The following is a 21,228-nucleotide window of genomic DNA, read 5'->3' on the forward strand; positions in this document are numbered from 1 at the left end:
AAATCGAAATAATTATAGGAGTATATGATTAGTTTGATTAAAATTTAAAATCCAAATATAAAATGCCTGGCCTGGATTTTTGTAATTTTTTTTATATGAGGCGCATTGGATGGGATTAATGTTTAATTAGTTTAAATGAATCCAAATTTATATTTATGTAATTAAATAAATTTGAATGTTTCTCAATTTTTTATGAGTCTGGTTCTGTTTATTAACAAGTTTAAACACTAGTTCAGTCTATACTCATTTTACTAACAAGCATAAACTCGAAAACACTCGTTCCATGTTTCATGTAAAATTGGACTTAATGAAAGAAATGTTGGATTGTATAATGAGAATTAAAAAATTAAGTATAAATATTGAACTGAACCGATCTTAATTGAAAGATAAATATCTATTTAATGTCTCGATATTTGATCAGAAGATAGAGGCATGAAATTTAGGAAACTTTTATGAGAAATTTTTTAGGGTACTTGGCATTTGCTTGCTCTAATAAATTAAAACTTGAACCTGATGCAGTAGACGATTGTGCATTTGTGCTTAAACAGAACCGATGACCGCATATTGTTGGCCACACAAAATACAAATTTCTTCATACTAAAACTTTATACCCTTAAATTATACAGACTGAAGTTAATGCAAAGTAAAACGACGACTACTTCTAGCTACGTGACTTTCCCTCTTCACCATCTCAAGTAAAAAATCATTCCAAGCATCAATTGGGCCAGGAAGGCACCAATGCACACAATCATTAACCAAGCCTTCTTTCTCCCCAGGCCCATGTCCATACTTATTTGGGTGCCCATCTGGTCTCATCAGCATAACATGCGTCACGTTCAACAGTCTAAACCTCAATCCTTTTCTTCTCCCTGTTTTTTCTGCAGTTTCAAATTCTCTTAGCTGAATGTTATTTATTTTCAAATTGTAATCATCCAAGGCCATTTTATTTCTCCTGTAAGGCCTTTTTCTTGGACAGTTTCCACCCTTGTCCCATTTACCATTTTCGAAATGTGAAGGTGCATATGTTCTCAGAAAAGTGACACCCTTGTATTTTTTCACTGTGTTTATGGCTCTGAAGGCTGTGCGAAATGCAAACTGGTAGCCGAACTCAGCCGGGTACTGAGTGATGTTCTGGGGGCAGTAGAGGCATCCGATGAGGCGGCGTTTAACGTAGTACATGCTGGGACGGAAGAACCATTGGGCTGCAGAAATGATCACGTAGTCGAATTGTTTTATTTGGCTTGTCCATGACTTGTCAAATTCGTCCAGGTAAAGATTGAAGGGGCGAGTCACGTCCTTAGGATCTGTTTTTTGTGTCCGGACCAAGTAGGGTGACCAAAAAATGGAGATATTAAAGTTGTAATCTTTGTACTCCCATCTTCTGGAATCCTGGTCTTCTTTATTGTGGGAAGTTTCTATTGGATGTGTTACCTTCAAATGCAAGCAAAGAAGATGTCAAGCCTATGAGAACTTTCAAATCAAGATTGTTAAGCATAGGTCTCACTCTTCACAACTAAGAATAGGTTCATAATAGAGCAACAAAAAAAAGTACTTATTTCAGGAAAAAGTACAGTTTCATGTAATTTTCTCCAGAAATAAGCTCTTATTTCTGAAAGTTTCATGTACTTTTCTCTGGAAATAAGTACTTATTTCTGAAAAATAAGATTTGTCAAACGGTCACTTAATTTCCTCAACATAGCATGCATGCTCAACAACACACACAGAGAGATTGAAAAAGGTGGGAGATGGCATACCTTAGACAAGAGACATATCAATGACTGCACATGATTTCTAGCAATAGAGTCTCCGACAAAAGCAAGAGACTTGCCTCTCATTAAGCTCAAGAAGATCACCGGATCAAACACTTCCAATTCACATCCATCAGGCTGCCACCTCCACTTGGTAAACCCTATATCTGGCCTCCCATTCTTTATACAATTCTGATGCTCCTGAATGGCACCGCAGGTCTCATTCGTGTAATAAGGCCCCCTCCGGTTCCTCACCCACTGCCCTTTAAACAAATCACACTCCACCTTATCGACATTTCTCGAAAGACTGAATTGTGAAATTGATCTTGATAATCTGATGATCGACTTCTGTAATGAAGGGTGGAAAATAGAGGTGATTGTAAAGATGATTGTGAAGGCAACGAGCAATAGAGTTGTTTGTGGGATTCTTCTTGTTGGGTTCTTGGAAAATAATATTACTGTAGTATCATGTTGGACCTTCATTGAAAAAGCTTATGGAGGCTGGATCATTATACTAATGGAGAAACAGAGGAAAACGAGGGACTAATTTTCAACGCTATTCTTGCGCTATATCATCAACAAAGTAATGGTTCTCTGTCTATATATATCATATATACAGCTGTTGCTGCTCAATATTGGGAAAAAGTAATTATATTACATTAATATCACTAACAAAAAGATTGTATTAGAAGTAATTCAAGTTTTTAATGCATGTAATCCATATTTGAAAAAGTTTACCATTACTTGTAAGAAGAGTAAAGCAAGAGCATTTGGAACCATCAGAACATTGGAATACAAATGGTAAGTGCATGCATATTGCACAAATCAAGTACAATATGAGATTATGAGTAGATACAAATTTAAAGAAAACGAATCCATATCAGGGATTATGATTCCGTCTTGCCAGAAATACTTGCTATATATATGATTTTCTTGCAGGGATTGATATTTTCCACTAATGATATATCCATAATTATTGCCTTAATTGTAGGTCAGTTTTGATATTGCTGACATGCAAGGTTGAGCTGGGGACAAGATTACAAATGTTATATTTAAAACTCGAATTTAATTTAAAATAAATTATTTTTAATATCTAATCAAATTCAACTATATATAATTCTTAGGCCTTTTGCATATCCCATATACATGAACTATATAAATACCTTGTTCAACAGCTTTATATTTTAGAACGAATAAAGATGAGAAAAGCTGGTCATATATCTCTTAATTTGTTTCCAAGTTTTTTTTTTAAATGCAGAGAAAGCAACAGAGAATATGGCTAGATTTCTTGGAGTAAAACAAGTTACTAGTACGAAGATATTTAATATCTCAACATTCTCACATTCTTTTCTTTATTTTGTTGGACAAATTCGGGAACTAACCATGGAGGAAAATTACATACATGTTTTCCCTTCTTTTCTACTACCAATTATAGAGTATGAAGGTTGGCAGTACACTACAGACAATCATCTTTAACATATGCTAGCAAACTTAAATTATGGTTATCGACCAGTAGACGATGAAAACAGAGGGAATGATGACTAGGTGATTTGCACCTGGTAGTAGATAAATCATGACACGTATTTGCATATTGGCAAGGGAGAAACTTCGCCTGAGCTGTAGCCAACTAATGATAAAGCATTCGAAGATCCTTACAGTGACTACATGTCCATGGAAGCATATATGGGTCCAGGCAATAGGAATGAACACATCTAGTGTGGCAGAGATGACATCTGATGAGCATATCCTCAGGTTCCCGAAAAGAGCATCGGCCACAAACAGGTGCTGCAGACAACTGCATGACAATGACATTTAGACACAACATAAGGCTGTGATTGTGAACTATATGTAACAAAACTGGAAAAGAATAGTTATAGGAATGCAACATTGAGTTTATAACTTATGTATCTAGTTTCAGATATTTGGAGTCGTAGACATGCTAGATTGCAAGAAATAAAAAGTGTAACGGGATGCGCAGAAAATTGGAGGCATACAACCATAAGACAGTCGTTTGTTAGAATGTAGGAACAAAATTGATTAGACTAATATACATTCACCATAAGTGACACGGTATAAATAGATTAGATATGAGGCTAGTGCATAAAGCCGGTATAACTTATAGAACAGAAGAGACTGAAAGCAAAAAGGTATGCTCCAATATAATTATTGTCTACATATAAAGAATTAATCAGTTTGCATGTGACTTACAGCATTTCTGAGAGGAGATTCGTGCGTGGGAAGAACGTAAATATTTACTGAAGGGTCGTCTGGAATGGTTTGTGAATATATCTTCTGATCAGAAGAAACTGCATCATCCACCTTTGTAATGTTGTCAAAGCTGGCCTTGCATAAAGGACATGTTGAAATCTTGCTGCTTGAAGACTGGAATAAGCAATATAAAGTTGTTTTATTAAAAAATTATACAAAGCAAATTGTAGTAAACTGACAAGCATGGAAGAAAAATTATTAATTATATATTTAAATCTACTCAAACCACACATGACAACTTGGTAACAAAATATAGGCTTCAATCCACTAGCATGAGGCAGTGAAATTGGTGGAATACCGCTTAAATTCATATATGTATACTTGCAGAGTAAAATACTGCTTTCTGCTTGACTAAGAAATTTGTAGTTTAAACAACAGAACAGAATATATATATACAAGCGAGGGACATAAATAGAGGCAAAAACAAATATTAGTAATAAATGCTACTAATTATTGAGTACAGTAGTGATGCCAATTACCAGGTATAATGTAAAAATAGTCTACATGCATTTGCATTCGTTACTCAACATGGCACATTATTTTTTATTCACATATCACACTCGAGATCCAATATTGTTGCTCAGCAACTATTTACACAAAAGAGACTATATCAACAATTATGAGGAACAGAAATACTTGAGAGCAGCATCATAACTTTCTTGATAAATACAGACACGGAGATAAGATGATGACTAGATAAGTAGAGGACGTGTACCATATAATCAGCCCAGTTCTGGATGCATGAAAAACAAAACCGATGTCCACATGGCAGAACCCCCCTAGTCGAACTGAAACTTGTCCAACAGATAACACATGACAAATCAGTTGATTTATTTAATCTGGTAACTTGTTCTGCTTCACTGTAATCCTTTGGAGTAGCTAACAGATCTGGAGATGCATAAATTAGCGAAGCTGATGCTCCATTAGACAAATCAGTTGATTCAGCTGATCCGATAACTGTTTCTGTTGCCCTGGCATCCTTCGGTGTAGCTATCTGATGTGAGGCATAAAGCGCTGAAGTTGATGCTCCATTAAAAAAATCAGTTGATTTAGCTAATTTGGTTACAGGTTCTGTTCCAACGGAGTTCATAAGAGTAGCTGGCTGATCTGAAGCATTAATCATAGAAGTTGTTGCTCCCCTGGATGCTAAAAAAACAAAAGAGCGAACATTTGAATCTTTAATCTCGTCACCATCGTCAATATCATTATTTAATCTTGCACTATGATTCTAACCTGATGGAGTGCTAGAGAGATTTGTGGTGTCATCCTGCCTCTGGGGCACATGTACTAGGCAGCACTCTTCTTCAGATTCTGAACCCAGAACATCGCTAACTACATTCTTTCGCACCAATCTCCTACCTTTCCGCAATGGTTCAATGTAACTACTAATCTTCTTTTGTCTTAGCTGTCGAGTACAAGAAGAATCCAACTCTTCAGGCTATTTTATGATTTCAGCACAGAGAGTACTGGTTAGTTTATTGATGGTAAATAAACTTTTTAACTCTAAGAAGGTAGCAGGTACTGCAGACAAAACTGTATATATTTAAACAATATATATGTAGATACCCTGGCAGCTATTTACGTACACCTTTGCTTTTGAAGTGCATTCTTTTCAGTTGTTTTTCAAAATGATATATAGATAGATGCACACAACGGGATAGTTGTCTAAACTTTCTTGAATCATCAATCTTTTGATACCAATATTAGTGCATATGCAACACATTTTACATACAATATGTCAATATACATGTAATTTATATCTCGTTTCACGTTAGATATCAGTTGAGACAACATATAGAATTAAACAGGAAATTTCATGTGCATTCTGTATTTACATACCAAACGTATAATAAAAAATCTTCTAGACATCCAAATTCTTATGTCACCTAGTTAGGCTATCAAATTTTTTTGGTTACTTTGATGTTTTCCCTTCACAAGAATATTTTGCTAATTTACTATGAACCAAAAAGAAATAAACGATATTTTATCAATATCATTAGAAACAGCTAAGTTGTGAAGCCAATTATGCACTTTCTAGAGAATTAATTATTATTCCTACCTCATTATAATAGCAACGAGAAGAAGTTTCATCATCACAAGTAGCACCAGATGAGTGACTTCGAGTTGTAGTTTTGTTCACTAATCTTCTCTTCAATTTAGAAACTTGCCTTCTTTCCATCTTAGGGAACGTATTCTGCCACAGAATCCGCCAAAACATTAATGATGGAATCAAGAAAAAGATTGATACAAAACTGAACCCAAACTAAAAAACAGCAGTAAAAAAGACCAGAACTCAAATAGTCTTTTTAAACAAGTAACAGCTCAATGAATACTCTTCTACACCTCTTTCTAAGGCATACCCTTTATATAAATTAAAAACTGGCAATAAGAAAACATAATATCTATAACTCAGAAAGCACGATATTATTCCTACCTCATAGCAAGAAACAGGAGCTTCATTGTCAAGAGCAGCATGAGATGAGTGAATTTGACTGGCACTATTATTCACCAATCTTCTCCTCAATTTAGAACCTTCCATTCTTCTTTCCACATCAGGAAAGATATTCTGCCACAATCCGCCAAAAATAATGGAGTCAATAAAAACCATATTCATACCAGGAAACAACAGTAAAAATAAGACAGTGAACAAATTGACTCTAGAAGTCTTGTTGACCATGTAATTCAGCTCTTTGAATACTCTTCATACTGCTCTTTCTAAAGCATATGTTTTCAGTTAATTTGAAATTGTTAATACCAATTAGCAAAATAAAAATTTGTTAGAGCATACTAAATTACTACCTCAACCTCTATGTTTTACATGATAAAAGATATTATTCGTTTCTAAAGACCTTATATAATAATAAGCCATTGAATGGTTAGTAAAGAAAATTCTCAAGAGTTATAGATTTAATGTGTTTAGATGTACAGAAAAATTTCAAGAAAATCAAAATATAATGTGTTTACATGTACTTTCCGGATCCTACCTTTATGTTGTTTATGAAAATTCTCTGTATGAGTTAATATATATTTAGCATTTCAACAGGTTACAATATAGTGTAGTATCTGAAAAATTAAGCCTCCTTTGAGATGTCAATTAAACTGTACATAACCGCGGAAGATAGTTCCAAAGTTCAAAAATGTGAGGTAGAACTTTTAAGGTTCCAAGAACCACAAGTCTACAACTTGACTTTTAGTTAATAAATGCAATTACAAACTATATCTGAGTTTTTATCAGATACTACAGCTTTCTTCAGCTGAATAATTTGAGGCAGAACAATGGTATGACCAGTCTAGGAAAATGAACTCACTTTTCTAACACCTACTTATTCCGTCTATTTTTCTTCTCTCATAAATTAATATTTAAGTTTTTCCAGAATGTAAGAGGTTTTAAAAGATCTATCTCTTCTCATGCTTCTAAGATATAATTAATCCCTTAAACTAATTCAATTACAACGGGAGATTTAACAAACACACACACACACACACATACATACATACATATTATGACTGATAATTAGGTACTGATTATTGGATGATTACCTCCTTTGAAAAGATAGTATCAAGAGAGACAGCAGCAGCAGCAGCAGCAGCAGCATCCTCACAATCAATATCAATCACGTGTTTATCAGAGGCATTGCCTGCACTAGATTGACCACCAACTGAATTACTAACTTTATCAGGAACAGCTGGTATCTCCATCAGTAGGCTGCCCACTTCTTTCCCACTGCAGAGATAGAAAAGCTATACAAGTAAATCCCTGATTTTAAATAAGATTATGCATGATAATCAAGGCATTTCGAGCTTATCTGAGAACAACGGGCTCCATTTTCAACTGTATTTTTCATAAATAACTTATCAGTACCGAAGGCAAGTAATAGAATGTTAAAGACATACAAAAAGAAAGAAAGAACGAAAAAAAAAAAAGACGAGTTTACAGGTAAATCTAACTAGTGAGAGCTTGCACATATAAGCTTTTGATTGAAGCCTAGAATGATGAGAATTTCCACGCTAAACTATTAGTTTTGTACTTGAGATGTATTTTAGCCTTTAAGCATCCACCAAACTTCGCCATACTAAAAAATTTCACCTTTAATCACTATACCTTTCCAGGTAACATACATCACCGAACATATCAATAACAAGTCAATACAAATCCAGAATTCCTCAAAGACCTAATGATAAGCACATCCTAATAATCCTGAACCGCATTGACTGAAAAGCCGTAAATAAAATCCAAAACATTTATTCATATCGACAACAAAAGAACTAATTAAGCTACGCAACACGCCTAATTAACAATAACGCCAATATTTGAAAATTTAGGTCAAAAAAAAGAAGAAGAAACAATTGCATACCAGCGAGCAGTATAAGAAGTCTCGGGAAGACGTCTGCCTTGCCTAACAGAATCTTCAATCCAGCGATGATTCACAATAATAATTTTGAGTTTTTTGGCAAGCTCGTATTTCGGGCCTTGAAACTTCCAACAAATCTGATCAAAAATTAAAAAAATACAAACATAAATCAGCATCTACAATCGCATCGCAATTACGATATATAATCCAATCGGAGTGGCAGATGAGTGTACCAGATGAGTAACGGAGTTATTCAAGTAACCGACATTGAATCCGCCGGCGTGAGAGATGAGTTTGATAAGGTTGAAGCGTTGTGAGCCGTGGTAGCCGCTCACCGTAGCTATCACTGATTCCATTCCTGGAATTGGGGCTTGTACGGACGATGTCGCCATTGAGGTCCTGGAGAAGGTTGTGAGAGATTCAAAACTACAGACTGGAGGAGTGTTGCCCGGGAAGTCAAATATTTGAATGTGGTTTCGCTTTCCCCTAGTGTTGAATTAAGTTGCATATTGCACCCCCTAAATATCGTTCAAAATCGATAAAGTACTTGTACTTTAAAAAACTCAATTCGCACCTTTTATCTTTACTTCTCAAAACCGAGATGCACCCCCTGCCGTTAACTTCTGTTAACTCAGTGCACTCCGTTAAGTCACTGTATATATAATTGTAATTCGGACCCCCTAACTTACGTTCAAAAACGATATTGTACCTATATTTCTGAAAACTCGAATCGCACCACCTATTTTTACATTTCAGGAATGATACGCACCCCCTCCGTTGAATTCCGTTAAAATACTCCTCCGTCTCAATTTACATGTCCCTTTTGCTTTTTGAGAAGTTAAATTGACTAATTTTTGACCAACTATTTGAAAATATGTATTTATTATTTTAGAAAATAGAAAGTTACATATTAAAATCGACTAAATTTAATTTTTGATGATATTTTTTCAAATTTTTTTGATCAATTTTTCCAAACAAAATAATTAAAATTTATATATTTTAATCAATAGATAAATTTATGTATTATTTATAATAAATATCACATAATATTTATTTTTTATATTTAAAATAATGTATATTTTAAGTACCTAATACATATGTTACTAAAAATTTAAAATCATTCAATATGTAAAATCATTTTGACTTGGGGATAACTTAATTAAACAAAAATTTAAAAAAATATATCATCAAAAAATAAATCTAGTCTATTTGTTTTCGCAAATAATAGAGGGTCCGAATTTCGCAAATAATAGAGGTAATTGCAATTCGGACCCCCTATTATTTACCTCTATTAAAATAGGCTAGATTTACTTTTTGATGATATTTTTTTTAAACAAAATCTAGTATATTTTAATATGTAACTTTCTATTTCCTAAAATAATAAATAAATATTTTTTTAATAGTTGGTCAAAAATTAGTCAATTTGACATCTCAAAAAGCAAAAGGGACATGTAAATTGAGACGAGGGAATACTTTAACAGAAGGTAACGGAATTCAACGGAGAGGGTGCATATCGTTGTTGAAATGTAAAGATAGGTGGTGCGATTTGGGTTTCCAAAAGTACCGATACAATATTATTTTTGAATGTAAGTTAGGGGGTCCGAATTGCAATTATATATATAGTGACTTAACGGAGTGCACTGAGTTAACGGAAGTTAACGGCATGGGGTGACTGGTTTTGACTTTTGAGAATTAAAGATAAAGGGTGCGAGCTGAGTTTCTTAAAATATAAATACTATTTCGTTTTTGAACGATACTTAGGGGGTGCGATACGCAATTACCTCAATAAATTACTTAACTTAATTTTTAATATTTAAAAAAAAAAATCGGACATAATAGAGGAGGCCAGGATCGGAGAAAATTTTATAAAAAATTCGAAATCGAAACTAGGAATCAGTCCCATATATCCCAAAATTCAAAATATAATATCATATTTATATATTTACAGTATATAAATATATTAATGATTTCAATAATCTTCTACTACAAACAACTAATAAAAATTTTACTTTTATTATAAATAAGTGTTAACTTGAATTGGTGTTTAAAATATAATATTAACGTCGAAGAGTTATTATAAGTTGTTGTACTAATTTTAATTATAAAAAGTTACTACTACTATATAAAGTATAGAATAATATTATTTTTAGAAATATGAATATCTGGAATCCTAGGAGAGATGCTCATTCCCGTGAACGAATTAGGGCATTAGTTCCAAATTAAATCGGCTATAAATAGCACTTCATGGCCATGAAATAACTTGATATCCATCCGGAAGATATATATAATAAGTGAAGATAATGTTTCAAATAAGTATGTTCAAATTAAATTATTGTTAATGAGTAATTTTAAAATTTTGCCTAATAAACATTTAGAAATCAGTTTTGAATTTATTTGAATTTTAGGGACTTATCCTGTTCATACAGTTAAAAAAACAACAAAAATGTGCTTCAATGCAACAACACAAGAAACCGAGTAAAAAAGGACATAATTCTAGGTGGCCTCTGCTCTATTGCCCAAACATGTATTGCACACAATACCGTATCCCTTTATTGAAAGAAGTTTCACTTATGTAACATGTTAGGAATGTTGGCCATTGAATCTTGAATTCTCTCCTCTGCAAATGACAAATCTATCATATTTCCCTGCAAATATTTATCATAAGCGGGCAGGTCAAAATGACCATGTCCGCACATTGCCATGAGGATGACTTTCGATTCTCCAGTTTCTTTACAGTGCAGAGCTTCCCTAATGGTGGCAGCTATAGCATGCGCTGGTTCAGGTGCTGGTATTAGTCCCTCGGTCCTGGCAAATTGTATTGCACCTGTAGCAAGGGATTTTCGGTATTAAGATTATAAATTTATTTCGGGCATACAAGACAAAAAATAGACAAGTGTACCTCGAAAGCATTCAATCTGAGGTATAGCATATGCTTCCATAAAGCCCAAGTCATAGACATGGGAGATCAGTGGTGCCATGCCATGGTAACGTAAACCACCTGTTAGACAGAGGAGTGGTCAGAATGAAAACCACAGGACTAAAATTAGCTATTAAGAAATAAAAAATATACCGGCGTGAATAGGGTCGGGTATGAATTCATGTCCAAGGGTGTGCATCTTCATCAAAGGAGTCATTCCAGCGGTATCTCCATAGTCATATGCATACACCCCTTTTGTCAATGAAGGGCATGCTGCAGGTTCAACTGCTCGTATAACAGGGTTAATTTTTCCAGCGAGTTTCTCCCGGATGAAAGGAAAAGCAAGGCCACCAAAATTCGAACCACCACCAGTACATCCAATAATGACATCTGGAGTAACTCCAATAGCCTCCATCTGCTTAATACACTCCTCGCCAATAACTGTCTGGTGTAATAAAACATGGTTAAGTACACTCCCAAGACAATACTTTGTATCCGAATTCTTGGCTGCAACTTCGACAGCCTCAGATATTGCGATCCCTAAACTGCCTGGGCTTGCTGGATCCTTTTCAAGAATTCTTCGACCAGCTTCAGTAATAGTTGACGGAGAAGGGTGCACCTTAGCACCCCATGTTTGCATCATTAGTTTACGATAAGGCTTCTGATCATAAGAGGCACGAACTTGCCACACCTAGGTATAAAACCATAATAGAAGTTCATAAATCATGACTGATCAATTGTGATTCAAATATTGTTCTGCAACAGAGTTCGTCACTTAACTAAAGGTCTAATCGTGCTTATAAATTCAGGATTAACTAACAAGTAAATGATAGTACATGACAACTGCGAGGGCTTAATATATCATACACATTTAAAAGAATGTAATAATAAACTTTTGTTGTGACCCCAATATATATCCTCATCAACTTACTTCACAGTTGAGACCAAACAAGCTGCATGCAAAAGCCAATGAACTCCCCCATTGGCCTGCACCAGTTTCTGTCACAACACTCTTTACGCCTTCTTGACTATTGTACCAGACCTGAGGGACTGCAGTGTTGGGTTTATGCGACCCAGCTGGGCTTCCACCTTCATACTTGTAATATATCTTGGCAGGGGTTTCAAGCAGTTTCTCCAGCCTCTTTGCTCTAAATATAATAGGTAAATATAAGATATATCTTAGACTGGTATGCACAAAAATTATACCTGCGAAGCAGGCTCCTTGGAAACCATACTGACCTGATAAGTGGAGTTGGGCGCCAGAGCTCATAAACATCAATAACCTCCTCTGGGATGTCAATGAACCGTGCATTGCTATTCTCCTGCTTAATCAACTCTTCAGGAAATAGTGGAGACCAATCTTGAGGAGTAACTGGTTTATAAGTTTTTGGATGCAGAGCTGGAGGAGGTTTGACCGGAAGATCTGCAACTAGATTGTACCATTGACGAGGGATTTCAACCGACTGAGAAGCGGCACGAATAGTTGTCTTTGTGGATCTACAGTTATGTAACAGCTTCAGATGACCCGGTGGGGTTTTCGACGCATTAATTGAACTGCAGTGCTCCTCCCCTTGAACACGAAAGAAGTAATATTCAATTAACGAACAACAGAGAGTACATAAAGACAACCACTTACAAATTCGGAAAATAAACTTAAGAAATATAATTATACTCAATATTTGTGCAACCATGGAGTTTGATAACATCTAGTGAAGCAGAAACTACAAAACTTGCCCAACACCGGTTAGATAAAACAAGCAAGAGTGATAAACAAGTTCCTAGAATATTTTTTTAGTGCTATATAAAATGTGCATTGAGTATCAGTGACACAACACTCAGCAGCTAACAGCAATATCATTTAGTAATTAGATCATAAGGCAATGCTTCTTACTTACAAACCAGTGATCATGAGTGCCTAGTGCTAGGCATCTTGCCAGATTAATTTCTCTCCCTTGACTTCACTGATCTCACAAAATGCGTATACAACAATTTAGAACTCATTAGGCTATAAGCAGAGGGACTAAAACCCTAAGAATCAGTACAATGCTAACAAAGATTTGGACATATTTTTAAGCAGGTTTTTACAATTAAATCTACAAAATGACTTATGGCAACTCTATTGACAAGGACTAAACCACAAGTACTCCAAATTGGTGCTGTATTTGTAATTTCAAATTTTAATGAATATGTAGTATGGTTGAACATCATTTCACAATCAAAACTGAAGCAGGACTATCACTTAAAGCAAAGGAAATAAGTACTTATTCCGACTTTCCAGTGTTTCGCGGGTGGACGTGTACCAATAACACCTAAACGGGATCGCTATGCAAATTCACAGGTAACAGCAGCTTATAAACCCAATGGCATTGTAATACTGTATATCATCAATACTAGTACAGTACAGTAGTACTACATCATTTGCAAGGCAACCCTCACCAGTACTAAAAAACAATTTAACAAAACGAGAGAGGGGGAGAGTGGGGGGAGAAAGGGAGAGAGAGAGAGAGAGAGTAAAAGAGAAGAAGAAGTTACTACCTCTGAGGAAATGAGGAGAGCTTATAGTATTGGAGGAAACGAAGAGAGACTGAGCCATGGAGTAGTGACGGAGTGAGTTCCCAAGCAAGGAGGTTTACACGGAAATTGTTTATTTGTGAAAGAAAGAGAGGACAACTGAGTCCACCACCACCCACCATCTTTAATTCTAGGAGTTGACTAGTGCTGGTAGTCAGAGATTGGGATGAAAACGAGTATGAAAAAAAGTGCACAGTTCGAGAGTATAGTATCCTTTTCTTATTTTTTTATTCACTTTTTACGCATAATTTGAGAAAGGTACTCACATACTTAAAATCGATATTTTCTAAATTTTTACTTTTTACTTTACCAATTAGAAATTACTACTACTAGTTATTTTGGCAAAAGTTCCCATCAGTAAATAGAAGTGAGATGACTTGCTGAAACAGTGACCTATAATTTGAATCCCTTTAGAAAACGTTTCCTTATGAGATACGTTTCTTTTAATTTCAAATTTATTACCAAAAAGCATGATCGGAATAGGATTAAGCGCCTATATATACACGCACATCATCCAATCTGCTCACCATATTATCAATTCAACGCAAGAACCCAAGATTTTTAATTTCAAGAAGTTGATATGGAGAGCAAGAAAAAAGATCATGAACAAAAGAGTCTTAAAAGAACTTCGTACAACAACAGGAAAGAGTGCATCAAGAAGAAAACTATGGAACTTGCCACATTGTGTGGCATTGATGCATGCACTGTTATGTTTGGAGTTGATGGTGAGATTGAGTCTTGGCCTGAAGACCCGAAAGAAGCCAAGGCTATCATCAAGAAGTTTAAAGATTTGACGAGTAATCCTCATAAAAGAACAACTGTGAAAGATGAGTCTCGCAGGAAAGTTGTTGATGTGCCTGGCGGGGAAGTTGTTTCTTGTCAAGAAAATTCAACAGAAGTGAAGGGCAGTTTCGAAAACTTCAGTACGAAGAAGGTTTTTGCAGAGAAAGCCGAGATTGTTGGTCTTGGGAGGATGGTTGGCTCATTGTGCTCGAGGCCATCATTGTTGACAGAGTATCAAGAGTGCTTGAAGCAAGTGGATGATAAACTAGAAGCTTTGCTAAAGAGAATAGAGTTTCTGAGAACAGATCAAGAATGCGGTTGTATGGTAAACAAACAGTTGGATTACTCGGAGATGGTAAACAAACAGTTGGGTTACTCAGAGAAGAAGAAACGTTTGTATTACCCAGAGAATTCTAGCCCGAAGAGGAGGAAAGTAAGCGAAGAACCAGTGTTCCTGTTCGATCTGAATTTTCCACCACCGGATCAACTCGAAGCCTCATCTTTGAGTTCTGAAGATTGTAGTGTTCTTCCTAACCGTTAAGGATATGTTAGGTTTAGGGGTAGTAGTTTTTAGGGGCTGGAGTCTCTCGTTAGCACAGAGCACAGAGTGCTGTTATAGTATCACTGTCTAGTTTGTTGTTACATTGGTTCAAGTTTTGACATCTTTTGTCATTGATGGTTTTACTAATATATAAGTACAATATTAAAGAAACAAAATTTCCTTAAAAAGATAGGAAGAACAACGATTATTCCTTTAAAGTAGTATACAACTTAAATGTATTGCTAGAAGCTCACAGCAGAACACCAACATGGCTTTTAAGAGAGAGTTTAGGCAGTTCCTATTGTATAGTTGATTCTGTAACATGTGCCTTGTCCAGGGTCCGAAGAAGCCTCTGCGTCATATTGTTTTATTGCAAGGGTGAAGAAGATTTTTTTATAATTGACCCTTAGTAATCAGCTATCAAGCTTGATAAATTTCTTGATAATTCCCATCATCTCACTTCCAGGAAATCGCCCAAGACAACCCCTTGCTGCTGCAATCTCATTAAACTCACAAACTGAATCACCACTGAAAGCTTTAATCTCTATTTTCTTTTGCACTTCCTCCAAGGTAGCAGTATCTGTTAAATTTTCTCCAGATGCTACGGTTGGGAGAGGAAAAGGATCGAGGGAAGTTTCCAGGAGTACAGACTCCCCTCCCACTGCGCCAACAAAATCTTTTAACTTACACAGGGTGAATGGTACAGGTTCAAAGCTGTGATCACCATACTCAACTGGAGTTGAGTGGTCTCCAGTAACACATATAGAGTATTGGAAACCTCCTTTAGTTTGTGCCTGCCAAAGAAGTCTTGCCAGCTGCCCTATAGCCCGATCAACAGCTTCCAACCCTTTAACTTTAAAAACTACTGCTTTATCATGACCTGCATCATCTATGGCCTGCAAAGTCAGGAAAACAGATTCAGCATCCACAATAAAAGAATGAGTACGACAACAAACTGATCCATCACCCCATATGACACAGTTTAGCTACAAATTCAATTAGCTGCTTCATTTTATACAGCAATAATCAGGATCATCTAGTAGCCATATAAAGAGTTTATGACAAGCATCTTCAAGTTTGAAGTTCAAATAAGTTTGAAGTTCTATTATCCACAGAGGATGCCTGGTGTATATCAGTAATTGAATGCAACACGTTCATTCTTTGTGTTTGACAGATATGGAAAACAATAATATTTATCACTTTTCTGCCTGCATTCCTCAACCTATTTGTGTTAATAACAAAATTCTGATATTTTATATAAAGATCGAAGATGAAAGAGAGCACCCAAATCACAACCTTAATGTGAAGAAAGCCAAAATCATAGCCATCAGATCGACCAGGCCTGTGCTCATCTTGCCCTGGAACAAAAACATTAGGACAAGAGTCCAGAGGAGCTGAAAGTGCCTTAGATATGGCAGTTGCTTTAGATGTTAAAAGGGTACGATAGTCCCCTGTAGCACCAGGAGCTTCTAGGATATCAATACCAAGTGATAAGCCAAGGCCAGCTATGATTTTTGTAGGAGCTACCATGCATGGCCACAGTCCATGTTTCTTTTCAAATGGAGGAACCTGAAACAGAACATAACTTTACATGGTTATATGCTGATACAAATTAGATCATTACTGACGGAAAAAATTTATGTGCATATACAACTGTATACTATTATCTATAATCAAAGTTTAAGTGGCCTTTTACAGGTAGTTAGACTTCATATATACACACTTTAAATGCAGTATTTATTATACTAATTAACTAATCAACCAGATGGATCCCAATATAGGGCCACACTGAAATCTTCTCCCCTGATCTTTTTAGCTTCCTTAAAATTTCATATCTAACTATGTACTAAGATGACACACTGCACTGTGACTTCTAAAATGGTCAAACAGGATTGAAGAATATAGACAGTGTTTCATCTGTACTCTTGGTTCCTAACATAGATAACGATTCTGTGCATCTAATGCTACTGAAAGTGTAAGCTGAATATTGATGTCAAAAGCTATTATAAAGAACCGTGTGATTTTTTAATGAAGGATAAAGTCACAAAACCAAAACTGTGGCCTGATTATTCTACCCCTTGACATCTCCTACAAAGAGCTGAAATGGACAAATTGAGAAAATTACAAAGGCTTCACTCAAAACGGAATTAATTTTAAATCCACCTTCAATATCGAAATATGGGTTTAATGACTGAAATTTGTTTTTCCAGCTGTACTTGATGTGAGAGAGATCCTTGAAGGATGAAAAACAATACCTCAATCCTAATACCGCAACCTCTTAAAAGAACAAGGTTTGCGATATTCTTCCCTTCTGCTGCCCGTTTTGCATTTATAGGATGAGCAACCAGAATTCGTGATATTTCCTTGGATAACTCATTAATTACAGCAGCTGTATGCTTTGCTTCATCTGTATCATCAAGAGGCTCTGCTTGTAATAATAAGCGGTTATCCTTCAATGGATCTGTTCCAGATATATTTCCGCTTAATTTTGGACCTTTTACAACCACCCCACATCTATGCTCTGTAGCATACCTAACAAAGCAGTCATTATTATCAATCAATGAGCCATGAAACTTAATCAATTAATTAATACTGGAAATAAGAGTTTTGACTAAAATACTTGAGAACATAATTATTAGGGTTTTTAAGGGCAAAAATATACATGCAGATGCCTGGTAATGACACTGCACACTTGCTAAAATTTGTGATTCCACCAAAATTTAAGAAATAGGATTTGTGCTTAAGTTTGAATTAGTACGATATAGAATTTTTTAGCATTATTGCATATGAATATATCAAACAGAAACAGTGAAATTTTAAGCACTCTACCTGACTCTCACTTCATACTGTGGAAAAGATGGCAGCTTCATTCCATCTAGTGCCTCACAGAGGATAGGTCCTTCCTCTTCGAAGTGCCTGTCAGCCCTTCTACTGATGACAATTCCAGTTTTCTCATCCAAGGTGGCAAAGTTCGACTGTATATTTAAATGACAAGTTACATAAATAATAAGCACCCACAAATATCGTGGAGTATAACTGATGGTACCATATAAAGTATTTGAAGTAATAAAAAATTGAGAAATAATTCCACTTGTAAAAAATGCAAATATAATAATTCTACCAGATGTTGCAAAACATGTGAGATTCTTGACAAAGCAACAGAAAAATTAACAATGACCATTTTCTTTGCAAAGTCAGTACTATGAATTCATCACATTTTGAACTTAGCTATCTTTATAATATTCTATGGTGCGTAATCCATTTTAACGGATAAAATGGATACAGAAAGTTCAAATTCTTTGCTTGAACTGACAACGATGAGAATTCACAGATCTTCTAAAGTTCTTGGTAACAGACATGCATATTATTCAAAAGAAATTATACTTCACATTTCCTAATTTAAGCAAAAATATTGTACTGCATTTCGTAAAGGGCTTATCAAAGTAAAAAAAAAATATCACTTCTCTGCCAGCTGCATGAAATGCAATCTACAAGACTAAATACAAAGTAATGATCTATACATGTTTTCACTGCTTATGTAAGATGAACAGTAAAAACATACTTTGAATGCAATATCACCGGGTGACATCGCCAATCCAGCACCCATTGATTCAAAAGCACCTCGACCCCGGTAATAGACTCTAGGATCATAACCCATTATAGAAAGGTGAGCAGTGTCACTTCCACAGCCCAATCCTACTTCAACAGGATCCATAAGGCCATTAACTCCAGCAGAAGCTATAGCATCCAAATTGGGTAATGCAGCGGATTCAAGGGGGGTTTTGTATCCAAATTTCGGCACAGACACATCACCCAAACCATCAATCAGCACAAACGCCACTCTTCGCATAGGCTGCTCTGCATTGACCATGCTTCTAAACTTCCTTTGCAGGCTTTTTATGCTTTAACGGGATTTACTATGACAAAAATTTGAGATATTGCTCCTTATTTGAAACTCAGATTTTGCAATTCCTTCAACGACGATAAGAAGATTTCGTTAAATGAATAATTGGCATCTTATAAGATAAAAGCACAATAAACTACACTCTTTCCATTCAACAGCATATGCTTTATGCAGAATGGCAAACTATTACACTCCTGTTAGTTGGAAGGAATGATTTGCGGTGTAACTTATACTATATCAGGGGTAAAAAGAAGAAAAAAAATCCCGCTTCTCCGCCAATTTTACATTCACAGATTTAAATACAATTCTCCCACCCAAAAGCGTTAATATTGTTCCCTCTTCCAATTAGACCAAGTGTACTTGCCAAATAAAATTACCATATACAATATCAAACATGATGTTCTAATTCATACAATCTTCCATCACTGTGTCCTACTGAATGCCCTCGTCGTTATAACAAGATGAACAAAAAATCAATCTTTTTGCCTAATCCTTTCTCTACAGTAGAGATTAGCATATGCTACACAAGTTTACAGTTCCCCCTAATCAAAAACAAGGCAACAATACTTGGGCAAAGGTGAAATCTTTATGTTTCTATTCAATTCTTTCACTAACAATTACTGTATCAAATGAAACGTTAGAAAAAAGGGTGTTTAAATTACAGAGAGTAGCGATTAATACCTGAAGAAGCAGTAGCGAAATTAGATGGCCGGGGGTTCTTCAATCTCTGATCTTCAGCTTCACCTTTACCGAGGCAATATCAGTTCGGGTAGCTTTGTTTCTACTCTTTTTCCTTTATTTTACTTCAATTAAGCACACATATATTTAATTCTGCAAAAGAAAAAAAATTATGCAGATCACATGCCAACGGCTTTTTCCTTTTACTTATATATAATAAATAAAATGATTGGAGACATAGATTATTTTTTTTATTTTTTTTGAAACATTGGAGACATAGATTATTGATATTTCCTTAAAGTTATATGATTGTTAAGTATTAATTTATATTTAAAAAATATAATACTACTCTACTTTTTATAATTGCTGAAATTCGTTCCCTAAATGAATTGATAAAATAAGTTTCAGCTTAAATATAACTAGCATAAAAGCCCGTGCGAGGCACGGGACTCTAGTTTTTAATGTGCTTTAAATAATATTCGTGTGTCATTATATTGTTCTGGTACGGGCCTTGAGTTTGTATTGTGTTTTAAATAATATCCGTGAGTCATCATATTGTTTCGAGCGTAACTATTATGTTTTATTTTTTGACTAAAAATGTAAATATGAAAAATGTAATATTTGCAACTTAATAGCATTAATAATAATAATACGTATTATTCCCTCCGTCTGATTTTATATGACACTTATTTCTTTTTGGAACATCTCTGTAATAATGAACTTATTATGCATACTATTTTTAAACACTACTTTTCACTATTACACCCACTACTTCTCGGATGAGCCAGAGTCGAACCCGGGTGTCCGGGGACAACAGAGGATAAACCCACCACTGGGCTATCCAATCATGCTCACCCACTTTCCAACTTAATTTACTCTTTTTTACTACCTTTTTCTTAATCTCCGTGAAAGTCAAATAAGATCACTTAAAATGGGACGAATGGAGTATATTTAAAAAAAAAAATTATGGATCAAAAACTACATTCGAACTGATATTTCTATATTCAAATTCATTAGGATATGGAGACCATTATCATATTATCTATGTTCAAAAATATATTTGAAATTAATACTGAGATTTTAGATTTTAAATATATTATACCTCATTAAAAGTATCTGTAATTTATTGTTGAAATTATTAAATTATTTCAACTAATATGCCATGATTTTGATGAAAACTTGTTCTTGATATGTGAATTACAATATCCTAAATCATGATTAAATGAAGATGTGTGGTCCGCGTTGCCTTACATTTATTTCTTCTTTTTTGAGCGTACCTTTGCATAATTGTTAAAGTGATACATGATGGAGCAGATCATCAACACATTCTTTTTAGCATATGTTGCACACATTTTGTATAAATAGAAATTGAAACATATGTTGTATGTAAAAAGACACATACCTTATTTTATTATAAAATCATCAATTGAACTACTAACCGTATAATTGCACCCCAAAAATTTCTG

The 21,228-nt window shown here is 35.0% G+C and overlaps 5 protein-coding genes across 6 annotated transcripts; 1 reads left to right on the forward strand and 4 right to left on the reverse strand.

Moving 5' to 3' along the window:
* Positions 1 to 432: 432 nt before the first annotated feature.
* On the reverse strand, positions 433 to 2,936 carry LOC108208273 (protein trichome birefringence-like 20). Its single transcript, XM_017378791.2, has 2 exons — positions 1,755 to 2,936; positions 433 to 1,431 (listed from the first exon to the last, which is right to left on the reverse strand). Exons 1-2 carry the CDS (start codon positions 2,229 to 2,231, stop codon positions 634 to 636), a joined length of 1,275 nt encoding a protein of 424 aa, XP_017234280.1. The 5' UTR covers positions 2,232 to 2,936; the 3' UTR covers positions 433 to 633.
* Positions 2,937 to 3,105: 169 nt separating this feature from the next.
* Positions 3,106 to 8,866, reverse strand: LOC108208043 (uncharacterized). Of its 2 annotated transcripts, none has more exons than XM_017378518.2 (9): positions 8,602 to 8,866; positions 8,372 to 8,505; positions 7,557 to 7,740; positions 6,451 to 6,582; positions 6,076 to 6,210; positions 5,250 to 5,421; positions 4,732 to 5,162; positions 3,957 to 4,130; positions 3,106 to 3,543 (listed from the first exon to the last, which is right to left on the reverse strand). In XM_017378518.2, exons 1-9 carry the CDS (start codon positions 8,758 to 8,760, stop codon positions 3,376 to 3,378), a joined length of 1,689 nt encoding a protein of 562 aa, XP_017234007.1. In that variant the 5' UTR covers positions 8,761 to 8,866; the 3' UTR covers positions 3,106 to 3,375. The 2 variants fall into 2 exon arrangements, with proteins under 2 accessions (XP_017234007.1, XP_017234006.1); XM_017378517.2 differs by having other exon boundaries at positions 5,250 to 5,454; positions 8,602 to 8,865.
* A 1,872-nt stretch (positions 8,867 to 10,738) lies between these two features.
* Positions 10,739 to 13,981, reverse strand: LOC108206078 (uncharacterized). Its single transcript, XM_017376258.2, has 6 exons — positions 13,821 to 13,981; positions 12,525 to 12,855; positions 12,217 to 12,433; positions 11,439 to 11,976; positions 11,268 to 11,366; positions 10,739 to 11,192 (listed from the first exon to the last, which is right to left on the reverse strand). Exons 1-6 carry the CDS (start codon positions 13,876 to 13,878, stop codon positions 10,933 to 10,935), a joined length of 1,503 nt encoding a protein of 500 aa, XP_017231747.1. The 5' UTR covers positions 13,879 to 13,981; the 3' UTR covers positions 10,739 to 10,932.
* Positions 13,982 to 14,338: 357 nt separating this feature from the next.
* LOC108205604 (uncharacterized) lies at positions 14,339 to 15,298 on the forward strand. Its single transcript, XM_017375572.2, has one exon. It carries the CDS (start codon positions 14,437 to 14,439, stop codon positions 15,178 to 15,180), a length of 744 nt encoding a protein of 247 aa, XP_017231061.1. The 5' UTR covers positions 14,339 to 14,436; the 3' UTR covers positions 15,181 to 15,298.
* Positions 15,299 to 15,342: 44 nt separating this feature from the next.
* On the reverse strand, positions 15,343 to 19,899 carry LOC108205602 (uncharacterized). Its single transcript, XM_017375571.2, has 6 exons — positions 19,766 to 19,899; positions 18,743 to 19,152; positions 18,010 to 18,155; positions 17,436 to 17,712; positions 16,477 to 16,749; positions 15,343 to 16,076 (listed from the first exon to the last, which is right to left on the reverse strand). Exons 2-6 carry the CDS (start codon positions 19,049 to 19,051, stop codon positions 15,594 to 15,596), a joined length of 1,488 nt encoding a protein of 495 aa, XP_017231060.1. The 5' UTR covers positions 19,052 to 19,152; positions 19,766 to 19,899; the 3' UTR covers positions 15,343 to 15,593.
* Positions 19,900 to 21,228: the final 1,329 nt, after the last annotated feature.

Source organism: Daucus carota, chromosome 2, assembly GCF_001625215.2.
Source record: "Daucus carota subsp. sativus chromosome 2, DH1 v3.0, whole genome shotgun sequence".
NCBI classification, from domain to species: Eukaryota; Viridiplantae; Streptophyta; class Magnoliopsida; order Apiales; family Apiaceae; genus Daucus; species Daucus carota.

Bases quoted from the DNA above. Each gene is read 5' to 3' on its own strand.
- LOC108205604 (XM_017375572.2), top strand. From the start codon at position 14,437: ATGGAGAGCAAGAAAAAAGATCATGAACAAAAGAGTCTTAAAAGAACT.
- LOC108208273 (XM_017378791.2), bottom strand. From the start codon at position 2,231: ATGAAGGTCCAACATGATACTACAGTAATATTATTTTCCAAGAACCCA. The intron at 1,432-1,754 runs GTATGCCATCTC...TTGCATTTGAAG, and splicing joins TGATATGTCTCTTGTCTAAG to GTAACACATCCAATAGAAAC.
- LOC108206078 (XM_017376258.2), bottom strand. From the start codon at position 13,878: ATGGCTCAGTCTCTCTTCGTTTCCTCCAATACTATAAGCTCTCCTCAT. The intron at 11,367-11,438 runs GTATATTTTTTA...TCTGTCTAACAG, and splicing joins ACCCGACCCTATTCACGCCG to GTGGTTTACGTTACCATGGC. The intron at 11,193-11,267 runs GTACACTTGTCT...CCCTTGCTACAG, and splicing joins TCAGATTGAATGCTTTCGAG to GTGCAATACAATTTGCCAGG.
- LOC108205602 (XM_017375571.2), bottom strand. From the start codon at position 19,051: ATGGTCAATGCAGAGCAGCCTATGCGAAGAGTGGCGTTTGTGCTGATT. The intron at 18,156-18,742 runs GTATGTTTTTAC...TTAAATATACAG, and splicing joins CCGGTGATATTGCATTCAAA to TCGAACTTTGCCACCTTGGA. The intron at 17,713-18,009 runs GTAGAGTGCTTA...CTGCTTTGTTAG, and splicing joins CAGTATGAAGTGAGAGTCAG to GTATGCTACAGAGCATAGAT.
- LOC108208043 (XM_017378517.2), bottom strand. From the start codon at position 8,760: ATGGCGACATCGTCCGTACAAGCCCCAATTCCAGGAATGGAATCAGTG. The intron at 6,211-6,450 runs GTAGGAATAATA...ATTCTGTGGCAG, and splicing joins CTCCTGTTTCTTGCTATGAG to AATACGTTCCCTAAGATGGA. The intron at 5,163-5,249 runs GTTAGAATCATA...TTGTTTTTTTAG, and splicing joins TCTCTCTAGCACTCCATCAG to CATCCAGGGGAGCAACAACT.